Consider the following 15,411-nt stretch of genomic DNA (forward strand, 5'->3'; position numbering starts at 1 on the left):
ACCTGGCCCCTTCCCAAACACCCACACGCTCCTCGAGATCAGGGCTTTGCAAACTTGTTTCCAGACAGAGCCCTCTTTTCAAACAGGCTCTCCCTCCTGTGGAAGCGCAATAGAGCAACCTCAGCGTGTGAAGCCACTGCGGCCCGCCCCTCGCTGGGAAGCTCTGCCGGCTGGCCTTCCCCATCCGTCCCCCCCGTCGGCAGCACTCCCAGGGCTCAAACCTTCCATTTTTGGTGCTTAATTTTGGTGTCTGGCAGCCCGTCGTCTCGCCTTCCTTCCCTCCTCCCTGTGAGCCGCTCGGGGTCCAGCTCCCAGGCCCTGCGGGCAGAACAGCTTGGCCCGGAGCCCTTGCTGGCCATACTGGGCACAGCCCTCTGGTCCAGGCAGCCCTGAGTCAGCACCGCTCCCATCTGGCCAGAGCCAAGCCGGAGCTGGGGCCTGCCGGAGGCCCCGCCTGTCACAGCTCCACTGTCCTCCCCTGTCCTCCGCCTCATCCCCGTGACTCCCGGGGATGGCTCCGGCTGGGATTGAGGAGCCCGAATAGGTCCCTCTTTCCCTTCCCTGGCCCCGGCCCCGCAGGACCACCAGCCAGCGCCTCCAGCAGGGCAGCGGGGAGAGCTTTTACTAGGGCTTCCTGAGCGCCATCTTCTCTTGCCTAATTGGTCATGCTCCAGACTCTCGGAGGACTTTATGAAACCAGGCATGTGCATCTTTCCTAGTGGGTCTCCATGGCAACGGCGGGCCTAACTCTGGGGAGTGTGGTGAGGATGAAAATGTTCCAGCTAAAAATGTACATGGCCATCCGTGGGCGGGCACCCGAGAGGGGCTCCAGGCACACAGGAGGCAGCTCCCCTCCCCGCCCTGGCCCCCGCCTGTCCAGGAAGTCAGTGTTGTTCCTGCGTTACCTCGTGTCCCTCCCCCCACACACACACCCCTGCCGTGCTGCCATCCTATGCCGCCTTTGAGGGCTGGGACACAGATCAGTGAGTCGGTATGGTGCAGAGAAGCCTTTATGAGAGCACAGGCCAAAAACAGGCCCTGCCCCCCTCACCGCCCTGTCCCCCTGGCTCCCTCCACCCTCTCCCATGTGGGTGGTAGTAGATGTAGAGGGGCAGGGTGCCAGTTTCACTTCCCAGCCCTTTTTTTCCTGTCACTTCCCATATCTCTCTGGCAACAGAGTTGTTGGAGCCAAATGTTAAGGCCGAGCTCACGGCCTCCCAGAATCCTCCTTTCACTCAGCCTGCATCCCCGGCTATCTGACTGTCCGTGACCCTCCCCCGCCAGGCCAGCCTGGGATGGGCATTAGGTCCCAGGACCCAGACATCCCTAGGGAAGAACAGCTGCTGGTGCAGGCAAAGGAGCTGCCCCCACCTGCCCACAAGCTTGAGGCCCTGCCCCGGGTGGCAGAAGCCAGAGCCTGCAGCATCCATTCTGTATCTCGTGGCGTCCCTGGGGAGGAGGGCAGCGTGGCAGCAAGGCTGGGAGAAAGTGCCATTAACTAGACTCATGCAGGTAGACACTGTTCAAATACTTACCTACACTGACTCGTGTGAACTTCACGACCACTCTCGCTCGAGGTGGCCACTGTGGTCTTTCCTGTTTATCGATGAGGAAACCCAGGGCCAGAGCGTGGCGGCTTGTCCAAGGTCTCCCAGCTGGTCAGGAGGGACACAGCTCCCACAGGGCATGACCTGGGAGGCTGGGCTAGAAGCGGGTCTGTGGTGGGACCGGTAGGATCTGCATTAGTGGTGGGCACTGTCACTTGACCAGATCCAAGCCAGAGACGCCGCTCCTTGCCCTGATCGCCAGGATGCCCCTGCCCCCGGGACACCCTCACTAACCCCCGCCCTGTGCTTGCTCCCCAGGGTCTGATGCTGTGTCGGCTGGGCCACAAGTCCCTGGCCCAAAAGGTGCTGCGGGACGCCGTGGAAAGGCAGAGCACCTGCCACGAGGCGTGGCAGGGCCTGGGCGAAGTGCTGCAGGCCCAGGGCCAGAGCGAGGCCGCCATCGACTGCTTCCTCACCGCCCTGGAGCTGGAGGCCAGCAGCCCCGTGGTGCCCTTCTCCATCATCCCCAGAGAGCTCTGACTCCCCCGCACAGCAGGGAGGGGTGGGGGGTAGGGAGGCAGGAAGCAGGGAGCCTGGGTTGGGGGAGGAATAGGACCTCAGGGAAATACATCTCTAGGGAACACTTCTGCAAGCTGCAGCCCTAGTTCTCCTCGCCTCCCCCACCCCACCCTGCATTCCCTCCGGGGCCAGTTGGGTCTGGGAGCTGCTCATCAAGCTGGGTGGACCAGATTTGCATCAAAAGCAAATTCCTTGCTCTTTGGGACTCAGGCCCGGTGGCATTTATGAGCAAGGAAGTAGCTGGGAGGCCACGTCAACATGGGGGCCCCTCCTCAGAGTATCTGTGCAGCATCTAAGCGTGTAGTCAGGTCTGGGTGGCTCGGTTACCTCCCATCTGGAAACCCCTCTCCCATTCCTGCCCCCCTCCCTCCACATCCCTGACCCCTGATTTCCAGCTTTGCACAAGCTTTAGTCTCGAACCTCAGCTCTCTGCTCTCCAGCACCAAAGACGAACCCTGCAAGCTGCCCTCCGGCTGGGCCAGGAGTTTTCCCGGGTTCCTTCCGTGGCGCCTCGGGAGAGTCACGGTGACTGGACTTGCTCCTTGAGAGCCTTACAGCTGTCCTTCACCCCCCTGTGCCTCTGTGCCTTGGGGAGCCCACAGCCCCGGTCCCATGCCCCAGTCTCAGGACAGGGTTTTGGATCACTCTCAGGTCAGGCCCAGAGCAGTCACAGCTTGACTCCATTGGCAAGTGGGGAGAAGGTGGACCGCTGGGTTCCTCTCCCAGATTGAGTTAGTGGATAATGCCTGGCGTTGACCTTTGCCTGATGAGGCCAGTTGGGATCCACTGTGCACCCCTCTGCTGCCAAGTGACCTCGGGGCCTCTGGTGTCTGGCCAGGGGCACAGCACTGGCCTTAACTAACCCTCCATTTCCATCCATCTCCATCTTCCTGGACACCCCAGCTAAAGCAGCCTGCTTAGACCCCAGGCCATAGCCCCAGGATTGGGCCTCAGGACACACACGTGGCTGCTGGACCCAGCCCTTTCCAGTAGCTTACATCAGCACATTCCTTCAAGCCTTACCTTTCTGAGCAATAGGTACAATGCTCGTCCCTCTGGAGATGGGAATCTCTGGGACTGTCCCAGCTCCTCTCACCACCCATGACCCATTCCTTGGGCTCTCTTGGGCAACCCAAGCCCCACCCTGGCCATTTGGTTGTCTCTGCCCGGCACCTCCAACTGGTTGAGCAGGCCTCTGGATACTAGACACCTTTGTCTCCAGGGCACCTGGGTGCTGGTGGTGGGTGTCTTCCCTGCTGCTCCCCTAGCCTGCTGCAAGATGCTCCTGCAATTCTCCCCAAGAAGTTGGTCTCCCCACAGGCCTATCAGGGGAATTCTTTCTTTTCTTTTCTTTTCTTTTCTTTTTTTTTTTTTCTTTTTTTTTTTTATCAGCACTTTGGGTTTTAGTTTTAAAGCTCTAGGTACATCTCTCGTTTTAAGATGTGTGGAAAGGCTGGGCAAGGAGTTGCCTGGGTCTGTCCTAGCCCAGTCTCTGTGGGAGGCCTACCCTCCTCGCTACACTGGCTCAGCACCGCGCCCCCAGGTGCTTCCCAGGGAGAGCCCGTGCCTCCTGGGCCTCCGCCAGGTGAGCAGCACTGCGGAGAGCAGCAGATCCTTTGCCACGTGGTTGAAGGATCTCGATATATGTAAGTGTGTGTATAAATATATATATATATATATATATGATAGAGCTCTATTTTTATTCTGAAATTCTGTTAGGAAAAAAAGGAAACAAGACAAAGCAGATACCATTGAATTAATTGCCTTCGGGGCCCCAAAGATGTTGGTCGTCAGTTCTTGGTCATAAGAAAGGCACCAAATGCATTTTGATTGTATGCCCTCAGAGGAAGTTATGAATTTGCAGATTGAATAAAGAGATCCCTGAATGGGGAAGCAGGTTTATCTGGAGCAATGTGTTCATTCAGCGCACGGGTGGCCCCAGAACAGGCCTTGAGCAGATATTACAGAAGGAGAGAGGCCCGAGGAGTTATGAAGCTGGGGGTGGGGAGTAGAGAAGCCAGGAGGGGATGGTGATTGGAGCCAGTGAGAGGATGAGCATGGTGGAAGCTGGGCCCCTCGAGGTCAGGCTGAAACCTGGAGGAGCCAGAGGGCCCGGCAGGGCCAGCTAGAGTAAGTCTCATTCTGGACTGCCATCTGTCTCTTAGTTAGCGGTGGCCAACCGGTAGTCTGCAGGCCACTGGTGGTCCGTGAGGTCCAGAAGGTTGACGACCGCTGCCTTAGGTAGCTCTGGGTCCTGTGCTACCTACCTGGCCCCCTGGAGTGGCCAGGGCCAGATCTGCAGTCTGAATAGAGACTGTTCCCAGGGAGAGGCCCCGGGGAGGGGTGTGGTGAGCATCCAGGCCGCATTTACATTGGCCGCTTTCGCTGAGAAGTCTATAACAACCCACATCCAATATGCATAATACCACATACCAACGCACTACATATATTGTACAGTGTGCATGAACATTTGGAAGGATGACATAAACTTACACAGGAGCTCGGTTTTCTTCATGTGCCCCAGGGATCATCTGGTGCACCCCCAAGACTGCACCCGCCCACTTTGAAGACAGCTGCCCTTGAGGCTTTCCTAGAACTTGGGGCTGGCCTGAACCCAGCTTCCTGCTTCCGTGGCCTCACTGTGGCCTGGCCTCCCCCACCCTCAGTTCTATTCTCCATTATGGCTTTGCTGTCCTAGTGAAGGAGTGTCTGTCTTGGAGCCTTTAGGTGCCCAGGGTCTTTTTTTTTCTTTCTTTTTTTTTTTCTAGAGGAAGAGGGAGAGAGAACCATTGATGTGAGACAGAAAGATCAATTAGTTGCCTCCTGTACGTGCCCCACCAGGGATCGAACCCACAACCTGGGTGTGTGCCCTGACCGGGAATTGAACCCGCAACCCTCTGTGCACAGGACGGTGCTCCAATTAATAGGCACACAGTCCAGAGCCCAACTTCTCTTTTGCTGTGATGCTTTCTTTTAAGGAAACACATTCACAGCCTTTAGTGATTTAACAATTAGTACCAGATTGCTTGTCACCCCCAGCTCATGATCCCCTGGGGTGAAAATTAAAGGCCAGAGGTGATGTGATGTTCCATTATCATCCAGCCTGGGAGAAATTTTAGAAGCCTCATCCTCCAAGGCAGAGAATGGAAGGAGGCCATCCTGTTCAATGAGGGCTCTGCTGAGCTGGCCTCAAGTGGGTCAGATGCTAAAGTCAGGCAGGGGTGGAGACATGTCCTGACACCACCACCCCCCCCGCCCCGCCCCATCTTCAGACCCCTTGTTCACACACACAAAAAAACCCTCACTGGAGAAGGAAGGAGCCAGCCCTGTGGCCAACCCACTGTGCCAGAACAAGGGCCGAGTCTGAGGACAAGACTTGCGTTGCACTACCACCCCCATGGACCTCCGACCCACCCGTCACTCTCCAGGACACAGCCCTTCAGTATTAATAGTGTTTATCCGCAGGCACAAATATGAATGGAATTTCAGCCGCCACCACCCAGACTCCTCTCTGGTACCAAAGTGCTCATTGTTTCACTTGTACCCCATCCCGGGCACTCAGATGTCGTCACCATGTAAATATTTCTCGGCCTTGTTTGGGAAACGGCCAGCTAACAAAACCTTCAGCCCGTGCTGCCAGCTCTTGATGGCAACCCAGTGCGATCCCAGAGCCCACAGTCCAATCTGGCCTCAGGCAAGGACCTGGGGCTGCTGGGGCCCTGGTGAGAGGCACTCAACAGCCTGGAGAGGACTGGGGCGGGTTCTTGGTGCACACCAAGGGCCCCCCGGAGGACAGTAAGTACATCAGCAGAACGCCTCCCCATTCCTGCTGCAGGGTAGATGGATGGTGTAGAAGGCAACATCCCCCCAAAGGTGCAGTGGGGGTGAGGAAGAAGGGAAAGGGAAGAGGAGTGGGAGGAGGACACACTGTCCCCAGCAGTGCTGTGACTTTTGACATGCTCTGACTTCATGGAGAGGAATTTCACATGGAAACAGCAGAAGACATTTGCAGCCAAGAAGAGTCATTCCCTTTGGTGGAAGCCAGATTCAGAGGGGAGAGGAACAGAGCATGCTCAGGGAAGCCAGGCAGGGACCTTGAGGAGCCAGTGTCACAGCAGCCAATGGAGGAGGGAAGAGGGGCCCTGCAGGGAAGGCCTCTGGGGCTTAGGATACAAGTCTCCTCCATCTGCACTAGGCTTTGCTGAGCCCTGTGGCCATATCATTTGATGTGCACAACGGCCCTAGTTGACAGGTGTTACTATACCAATCTCAGAGCTCAAGCTTAAGGTCAACTTGGGTCTGTCCTTCTTTCCATTGTGGAAAGGCCAGGAGGAGCCCTGATCTTCAATAATGTCTTGATTTTAGGCTCGTGGCAAGAGAAAGCCACCCAGAATCCCTCCAGCCTCTTTGGGAGAGACTCTCCCTAATTGTACAAAATGCTATAAAATATTGGAATACGCCAAAGAGGAGAAGTAAAACATTCTCACCACCTAGATCCTGCCAGCACCTCAGTGAATACCTGGGCAGAGTCTCCGTCCCAGCCCCCAAACACACAGGAGGGTGGGGCTGCATTATTACCAGATGGCAGCACTGGTGTGGACGACAGGGCCCAGTCCCCCAGCTCCACAAAGGCAGGCAGACGTCATGGGAGCCAAAGGCAAAGCTTAGGGAATGGACCCAATGCACCAGGGTGTCCAGAAGGCCCTGCAGTCTTGCCTCTGAAATATCTGCAGGCCAGTCAGACACCCTCTCCCTCTGCATGGTCTTCATTCTCTCCTGGGACACCGGGAGCCGCCCTCCCCCCCGTTACACACACCACACAGTTGGGCCCCTGCAGCCTGGTCTGCACCGAGGGTCTGGGCCCTTCCGGCCAGAGCTGAGAGCCCAGGGGTGGACTCCTGACCCCAGGCTGGATTCTCTCTCCTGGAAATCTAACACCGGCACCGAGAGGGCTGGCTGCATCCTTTCAGGGCATTGACTCCGGAAATGATATGAGAAAAGGCTACATCAGCTTCTGTTCCTTAAAGTGGCCGTGAAGTCAGCCTGCTGAGGGAGGAGGCCTCAGAGAGAGGAAGAGGGGAGACAGGGAGGGAGAAGTGGTTCCTGCCAGCCCCTGGCCCACCGTCTTGTCTTGTCGGGAGATACCCCTACATACTGACAACACCATCGCCCTCCTCCCCTGCTGTGAGGGGTTCCTCGAATTCCCATCTACAGACTCTCAGATTGACACTGTTAATGAAAAAAAACCATTGAAACCTGTAAAGAATTTTTTTAAAGAGTTTATTTGAGCCTTACTGTCGACAATTGCCGGGAAACAGAACCTCAAGGGATTGAGATAATGCTCCAAAGAATGGTGGATTACATTTCTCTATTTGCTTTCTCCCGCCTCCTTACTCCATCACCAATGAATTTCATGTAACCCACCTATGTCCCTCCGAAATCAAAGGAGGGACATAGGTGGGTTACATGAAATTCATTGGTGATGGAGTAAGGAGGCGGGAGAAAGCAAAGCGGTGGGAAAGTCCTGGGATTGGATAAAAAGTAAAATGATGGAGGTGTACTCAGGTGAGTGCAGGAACAATTAACATGATAGAGAAGGAATTTGAGGCATCTGTCCTGGCGCCCATCACATTTGGTTGTTCCCCAGGGGCTCCGGAAAAAGGGAAGTTACAAGTTACCCAGACATCTCACAGATATGTTATCTTAGAGGCAAAAAGGCAAAGAGGCTCGGTAAAAAGATCAAAGTTGATCTTTGTCTGGGAGAATATCTGGGACATGACTACCTACTATAACCTGTTAGATATTTAATTTTCAAATCATCTTTTGTGGTTATCTTAGGTCTCTGGGTTTGCAAGACTGCCACACAGGCCTTCCCTGAGCTTGTCAGGTTAGCATGTGGCTTTTTTCTTTCACAACACAATCGCCTCTCTGTAGAACCACTTCCCAGAGCACCAGGTGCAACTGGAGAAAACACCTCTGCCCGCACCAGCTGGTCCAGGGAGACTCTGACCCACTTGGAGGATAAAAGGCGGAGAAACCTGCCGGGAACTACCTGCTCTGAACAAAGTGGAACAGGAGCCAGGCCTAGGGCATCCCTCTGGTCTTCCAGTGGCTCTTAGGCCCTGAAGGAATGCAATCCGGGAGTGTCCTCCACAAATGGGAAATTTGAATGAATTCAGTGAGATGAGGCCTGTCCTTCCTAACCCCCGATAGATACCCTTTTGATAAGGACCTACAAGACCAGAGAAATATAACAAACTCCTTTCAAAATATAACAAACTACCGCATAAGCATTTTTTTAAAAACATATTTTATTGATTTTTCACAGAGAGGAAGGGAGAGGGATAGAGAGTTAGAAACATCGATGAGAGAGAAACATTGACCAGCTGCCTCCTGCACACTCCCCATGGGATGTGCCCGCAACCAATGTACATGCCCTTGACCGGAATCGAACCTGGGACCTTTCAATCCGCAGACCAACAGTCTATCCACTGAGCCAAACCGGTTTCGGCCGCATAAGCATTTTTTAACATTCCTTCCAATTATTGATCAGTGACTGGAATCTCCCCACCCTGTGTGAGACCCCGGCTCTCATGTTTGGCCTCTCTCCAGCGCGGCTCCCTGAGCAGGCCACCTTGGCCTGCGTGGCTGCCTGTGGTCCCCGGCCTTCGGACGGAACCTCGTCCAACCCCCTCCCACCCTCCACGCCAGTCCAGCAGGCTAGGCTCCCTCTGTTTCCCTCCAGCAAATGTTTATTCCCTTTGTGCCGACCCCCACTACCACACATTATGCAGTCGAGTTTCCCACATTTGGGGAAATCACAATGGCCAGCACATCCAGAGTGCAGTAGAAAGGTCTCGCCCTGGGAAAACCACCTTCGTGATCACGGAGTCTCCCCTGCCAGGTGAGTATGCAAATTTTATTCTTGCCCTTTGTCCAAACCAGGTTCCTCGCCTACCACCTCCTTCCCTCTCCCCCCTGCCTCTCAGCCGCTTGGTCCCTTGGGTGTCCTCCTGCATGCTGCCTTGTCCCTGCTTCCGACCGCCTGGGACCTTCGTTGTAGAAATTGTTCCTCTGGCCACCAGCTTCCTGAGACAAGAAGGGCCTGTCCTCCCGGTGAAACTGCCCCTGAGCTCCCAGCACCAGGAGGAGCGGCTTGGCCCAGGGTTCAAAGCCTTCCTCCAGCCGAGGACCCCCCAAACTACCCTCCTGGCCTCATCTCCCCTACAGCTCCCGCCCCCCCAACTCAGTCACACGCCTTCTTCATCTTTTTTTAACCCCCCACTCCCCAGTCAACTACACAGCACCTGGCACAGAGCAGATACTCAAAATATTTGTGTTGACTTGAAACCACAAATACTCGTTGAGATGAATAAATATTGTTCTTTTCAAGGAGCTGAGAGGGAGAAAGAACCACCTGTTGGGATCCCATCAAGCTCAGCCTGGCCTTGGTTGAATGCACACACACACACACACACACACACACACACACACACACCACCCCCAAGGAAGTCTCCCTGAGACCCCCAGCACAGTCCAGGCCCAGCCGGAGAGCCGAGGCCCACAGAGTGCAGCCTGGGCCCACCGGGCCTGTCTAAGCTGCTGCAAGGGCAGCCGGGAAGTTGCCCAGGACGACGACCTCTGACAATAAACAGATTGAGCAGAAAACTTATTGTTCAGGTCAGGACACTTGCGAGAGTGAACTGGAAACTGTGCTGGGACTAGGCCAGGAGAGCAGGCTGGATGGTCACTCGGGGGCAATCTATTCGATTCTGGGTTCAAACCCTCCTAAGAGTAAACATAATAGAGTTTTCCAAACATAATAACTTGCTAAAACAAGGCAGCTCAGAGCAAAGATGGCTTTATTTTAGAAGCCAATTGTGTTGTTGAAGAAAAGACTATGTTCTCGCCCCATCCTGGCTATGCTCCGGGGCTGCTTGGGGTATTGTGCTGAAGCCGTGTAGGTTCCTGGGCCCGGGGTTCTCTGAAAACAGAACAGAGAAAGGGAACGGATGAGAGCGTGACACCAAAACCCTGGAGCCTGCTGAGCCTGGCCCCTGGCTCAGGGGTGGCCGGCGAATCCCACCGAGGGAGACAAGGCCCGGGGCACCCTTGCACCCGGCGCGTGTCCGTGGTGCTCAGACCTGCCCCTCTCCCCACAGCTGTGGAGGTGCTGGGAGACAAGCAAGCCACGGGGCCTAGACCTGCGGGGTGGCCGCTCACATGCCACCACTTGCCCCCACAGGGCAATCTGTCCCTGGGCATGCATCGGAGTCCCCTCTGGTGAACCTCCCTCCGCCTAGCAGTAAGGGGATGGAGAGGATGCATTCTGCACCTGAGTGGTTGACCTCAAAAGCCCAAACACGTGGGTGTCTGCCGCTGACCCAGCATGAGTACGAAGGCATTTCTCTGCCGCGGCCGGTGGGCCCAGGGTCAGAGCATTCTAAAGGGGTCTATGAATTCTACTTTTTAATAGTCACGTCTTCACTTTGATGAACTTCTTTTAAAAAAATGATCGTGCCAATTGTTTAAACAAAGCTTCCGTTGTGTGGTGATACATGCAAATGGCTGTCATTTCCATAGACTACGGCTTGGATTTCTTAGGCCCGTGTTTTCCATGCTGGGGTGCCCACATATTCTTAAAAACCCAAAGGAACTTTAGCTTGGGTTGCTGGAGGGACACCAGGTTCTGTGTGTGTAGTTAAGGGAAGAATTTTATGGTCAGATAGGCCTGGGTTCGGGTCCTCGCCTCACCCCTACTGGCTCAGTGTGACCTTGGGCCATGGGGCTTCCCGTGCCTCCCCCATCAAGTGAGGTGCTGAGGCTCACGAGTGGCCCTCCAGGGCAGGCGCTCCCAACACTAGTTGCAAGTATTATTCCGTTATCACCTTCTTGTCATTTCCTTCCTTCCCTGCAGCCGTGTTATCTCTTCGGGAGACAGTGAGAGTGGAAATTGGATTACTCTGAGAGTGGGACAGAGAGTCAGCCGGGCGTGGATGAGGTCAGCTGCCTGCAGAAGCCGCTTTAAATGACAGGATGTTTCCTTTGCCAAAAGCAGAGGAGCAGCCTGGAAATCTCATCAAGTCCTGGCCGGATGTCAAAAATGCTGAAGCCTTTATTAGTGCAGTTAATGAGGAAGCAGCCTGTGTGAGAAGTCCCGGAAGACTGGCCCACAGAATAGGTTTGTGGGCCCCCCTGCCCCCCAAGACCACCTCTCAGGAGGCTGCCGAGGAAGGTTCTGAGACCTGGAGAACATCTGGCTCCACTCCCCCAGCCCTGATTTCACTGTCACCAGCAAGCTTCTCGTTGTCCTTGGCTTCCATGAAGAGTTTCTTATAATGGGACACACTCCACAGAGTAGCAGCCCCAAACACCAGCAACCCCCTTCTGGCTTCTCCAGCATTTCCTGGGGGTTTGGTTAGCATGGCTCCAACTTCCTGGGGAGGCTCAGCCCTGTGAGCTCCAACAAAAGTCTGAGTCTGGATCATGGCGATGCCATTAGGGTATGAGGATCTGATTAAGGAACCCACCAACCTCCTGTTTTTAATTTTATTGGCAGGGACTTCCCAGTATTCATACCTCCAGATAAAGACCACATTTACCCCACACCACAGTTGGCAACTCTGGGACAAGATCCTGAAGGCAAGGGCCTGGGACGCCCGCTCCTACCCCCTGCCTAGCGTCCCCCGCCCTCCTTCCCCCAGGGTGGGTCCATTTCCTTATAGACAGGCAGGATTTATATTTCTGTCTCCCAAGTATCTCAAATCTGGTTATATACCAGCGAGTTTGAGCGACTTTCAGACTGGTGTGCAGGCTGGAAACACCAAAGCCATGGGAATTAAAACTGTCTTTAAGCAAAAAAAAAAGCCTCTGTTCATAAACTCCATGTTATGCTTTTGAGATCTTCCTTGGTCTTCCCTGGGTCTTTGAGGCTCTCACACACTCCCAGAATCTACCTTCTCTTTATCTCTAAGTGGACTTGAGCCTCTTCCCTGTCTCCTGAGCCCTTAAGGGCAGGATGATTGCTCATGCCTTCATGATCTCCTTTGGTTCAATAATAATGTTTCTGCTCTTTCTTTTTACTCTTAGAAGCCACACACACAAAGGAAGATAGTTCTGGATGGAGGGGGCATCCATGTGTCCACTGCTTGCCTCAGTTCACTAAAGCCGTTTCCCCACAAAACACCCAGGTCATAACATGGATGGCTAATCACTGTGCTGGCTCTTCTCAGCTGGAGCCATAATTCAGCTGCAGTCTTCAGGAGTCACCTGTGCCTGAATCTGACCCAGGGCTTGCCAGGTATTTGAGCCCTAGACTCTACTGCCTTGACAAGCAATCACACACACACACACACACACACACACACACACACGAATTGTATATAATAATCCCCATCCCACCTTCACAACCATGACCACTCCCCTCTCCCCCCTCCCTCCCCCCCCCCCCCCCCCCCCCCGCAACACACAGCCATAAAACCTACAACCACAATCTGTCTTTTAGAATACTTACTGAACAGGTGGGCAAGAATCGAGGTACTTTGGATTGAAAACAAGAAGTAACGGAACTTGCTGAAGGTATTTTCAAGTCATAATGACCTGGTCCTGGGCCTTCACGCTATAGAGAAGTTTTTAAAAAGTGTTTGTAATTACTAATACTTGATATATGTTAATGCTTTATTTGCCTTCTATAAATAAACTTATGAATCAGTGTGTGACATGGTAGAAAAACTGGTTTGGGACTTGGAAGATCTTATTCATGTGTGCCCTGGCACAAGTCACTATGAAATGGGAAAAATACCTGCTTTATCTACTTTACCTGCCTGGCAACTCTGCAACAAGATCCTGAAGGCAAGGGCCTGGACGCCCTCTTCTACCCACTGCCCAGCGTCCCCCCCGCACTCCTTCCCACAGGGTGGGTCCATTTCCTTACAGGCAGGCAGGATTTATATTTCCATCTCCCAACTATCTCAAATCTGGTTATATACCAGCCGATCAGTGATTGTCTTTTATCATTGATGTTTCTTTTTTTTTTTTTTTTAAATATATTTTATTGATTTTGTACAGAGAGGAAGGGAGAGAGATAGAGAGTTAGAAACATCGATGAGAGAGAGTCATCGATCAGTTGCCTCTTGCACACCCCCTACTGGGGATATGCCCGCAACCAAGGTACATGCCCTTGACCGGAATCGAACCCGGGTCCCTTCAGTCCCCAAGCCGACGCTCTATCCATTGAGCTAAACCAGTCCCGGCTCATCATTGATGTTTCTATCTCTTCCTCTCCCTTCCTCTCTAAAATGAATAAAAATATATTTTTTAAATGTCAAATTTTGTGCCAAAAAAGAGCATTTATTTGTGGGAAGTTTTAATTTATTACTTTATTTTGAAGAAAAGTGCTGCTGAAAGTTATTGCATACTTCGGGGAAGCTTATGGTGAACATGCTTCATCTCAAGATCTTTGTGAACGCTGGTTTAAATGCTTTAAGAGTGATGATTTCAATGTGAAAGACAAAGAACAATCAGGTCAGCTGAAAAAAATTTGAAGACCAGCAATCACAATCATTATTGGATGAAGATGTGTGTCAAACTCAAAAACAACTTGCAGAAAGATTAAATGTTTCTCAGCAAACAATTTCTGATCATTTACAAGCAATGGGATAGATTTTAAAGGAAGGAAAATGGGAGCCACATCAACTGAATGGAAGACAAATGGAAAACCGAAAAGTAATCAGTGAAATGTTGCTTCAATGGCATGAAAGAAAGTCTTTTTTTGGCTGGGACCGGTTTGGCTCAGTGGATAGAGCGTCGGCCTGCGGACTGAAGGGTCCCGGGTTCGATTCCAGTCAAGGGCATGTACCTTGGTTGTGGGCACATCCCCAGTGGGGAGTGTGCAGGAGGCAGCTGGTCGATGATTCTCTCTCATCGATGTTTCTAACTCTCTATCCCTCTCTCTTCCTCTCTGTGAAAAATCAATAAAAATATATTAAAAAAAAAAAAAGAAAGTCTTTTTTGCCTCGAATTCTGACTGGCAATGAAAAGTGGATTTATTTTGAGAATCCCAAATGCACCAAATCATGGGTTGATTCAGGTAAACCATCAACATGGACTGCAAGGCCAAATTGCTTCGGAAAGAAGACAATGCTCTGCGTTTGGTGGCATCAGGAAGGTGTGGTGTATCATGAGATTCTAAAACCAGGTGAAACCGTTAATACTGATCCCTACTGACAACAAATAGTCAATTTGAATCACGTTTTGATTGTAAAACCACCAGAATGGGTCAGAAGACACAGCAAAGTAATTTTGCTTCGTGATGACGCACCATCCCACATTTCAAAACCAGTCAAACCGGTATGCGCAGTTTTAACTGGTAAAGGGTCAATCCGTGTCTTTAACAGGTATCCGCATTATTAATCAGTACCGGTTAAAAATGCGAATTGATCTTTTACCCGTTAATAATGTGGATTTTGTAATAAAAGAAAACAGGATAATTTCCAGACAAACATCAAAAGTGCTTTATTCAAGGTAATGTCTATTGCTAGCTACACATTTCCCCATCTTTCAGGTAATGTGTGGATATCGTTCCAATAGAACTTTTTTTTCTTAAGAGTGTTTATTATTATTATTATTATTATTATTATTATTATTATTATTATTATTTTATGTACAAAGAGAGCATTGTAAGGTAGATGTCTTCAATGACCCATTCACGGAAGTTCCCTTAGTCCAACTTAATGAAGCCGATGCCCTTCGCGTACTGGCGGAAACACTGGCGGCACATGTTGAGGCCGTACTTCCGGATCAGGCCGTGGCGGTTGGAGCAGACGCGGCAAGAGCAAGAGCCCTGGCCGAATTTCCTCGGATGGCTCCAGTAGAGTTTCTGGTGACCCATCTTGCTCACTCTGTAGCAATGAGGCAAAAAAAAAGCCAATACGTAGAACTTTTCTTGTTTTGAGGAAGACCATTCATAGACCCAATTTTCCACTTCTTTTTACGTTTTGAAGTGCTGCTCAGAAAGTACGTGTGCCATCGGTCGGGACAAGTGGTGATCTGAAGAAGCAAGGTCTGGTGAATACGGCAGGTGGGTTAATACTTCCCAGGTAAGATCTTTTAACGTGTCTTCAACTGGTTTTGGAGTGTGTGATGGTGTGTTATCATGAAGCAAAATTTCTTTGCCATGTCTTCTGACCCATTCTGGCGGTTTTATGATCAAAGTGTAATTCAAATTGACTATTTCTTGTTGGTAGCGATCAGCATTAACAGTTTCACCTGGTTTTAGAAGCTCATA

General features: G+C 52.1%; 3 protein-coding genes across 4 annotated transcripts in view; 1 reads left to right on the forward strand and 2 right to left on the reverse strand.

Moving 5' to 3' along the window:
* TTC7A (tetratricopeptide repeat domain 7A) overlaps nt 1-4,028 on the forward strand; it is a 106,690-nt gene extending 102,662 nt beyond the window's left edge. For both annotated transcript variants that reach the window (XM_084901001.1, XM_084901002.1), the window contains one exon: nt 1,866-4,028. In XM_084901001.1, coding sequence (XP_084757127.1) covers nt 1,866-2,087 — 222 coding nt within the window. In that variant the 3' untranslated portion in view covers nt 2,088-4,028. The remainder of the gene's footprint in view (nt 1-1,865) is intronic.
* A 5,894-nt stretch (nt 4,029-9,922) lies between these two features.
* STPG4 (sperm-tail PG-rich repeat containing 4) overlaps nt 9,923-15,411 on the reverse strand; it is a gene marked incomplete at its 5' end in the record, with an annotated part of 36,524 nt that continues 31,035 nt past the window's right edge. Inside the window, 2 exons of the mRNA XM_084900960.1 lie at nt 9,923-10,110; nt 12,640-12,744. Of these exons, the coding sequence (XP_084757086.1) occupies nt 9,994-10,110; nt 12,640-12,744 (222 nt within the window). The 3' untranslated portion in view covers nt 9,923-9,993. The remainder of the gene's footprint in view (nt 10,111-12,639; nt 12,745-15,411) is intronic.
* LOC311631204 (small ribosomal subunit protein uS14-like) lies at nt 14,810-15,033 on the reverse strand. The gene has a single exon (XM_084901042.1). The coding sequence runs from the start codon at nt 15,013-15,015 to the stop codon at nt 14,845-14,847; it is 171 nt and encodes a 56-aa protein (XP_084757168.1). The 5' UTR covers nt 15,016-15,033; the 3' UTR covers nt 14,810-14,844.

The sequence above is a fragment of the Pipistrellus hanaki genome (assembly GCF_964339955.1).
Source record: "Pipistrellus hanaki genome assembly, chromosome: 12".
In the NCBI taxonomy this organism is placed as follows: Eukaryota; Metazoa; Chordata; class Mammalia; order Chiroptera; family Vespertilionidae; genus Pipistrellus; species Pipistrellus hanaki.

Coding starts and splice junctions, on each gene's coding strand:
- LOC311631204 (XM_084901042.1), bottom strand. CDS start 15,015: ATGGGTCACCAGAAACTCTACTGGAGCCATCCGAGGAAATTCGGCCAG.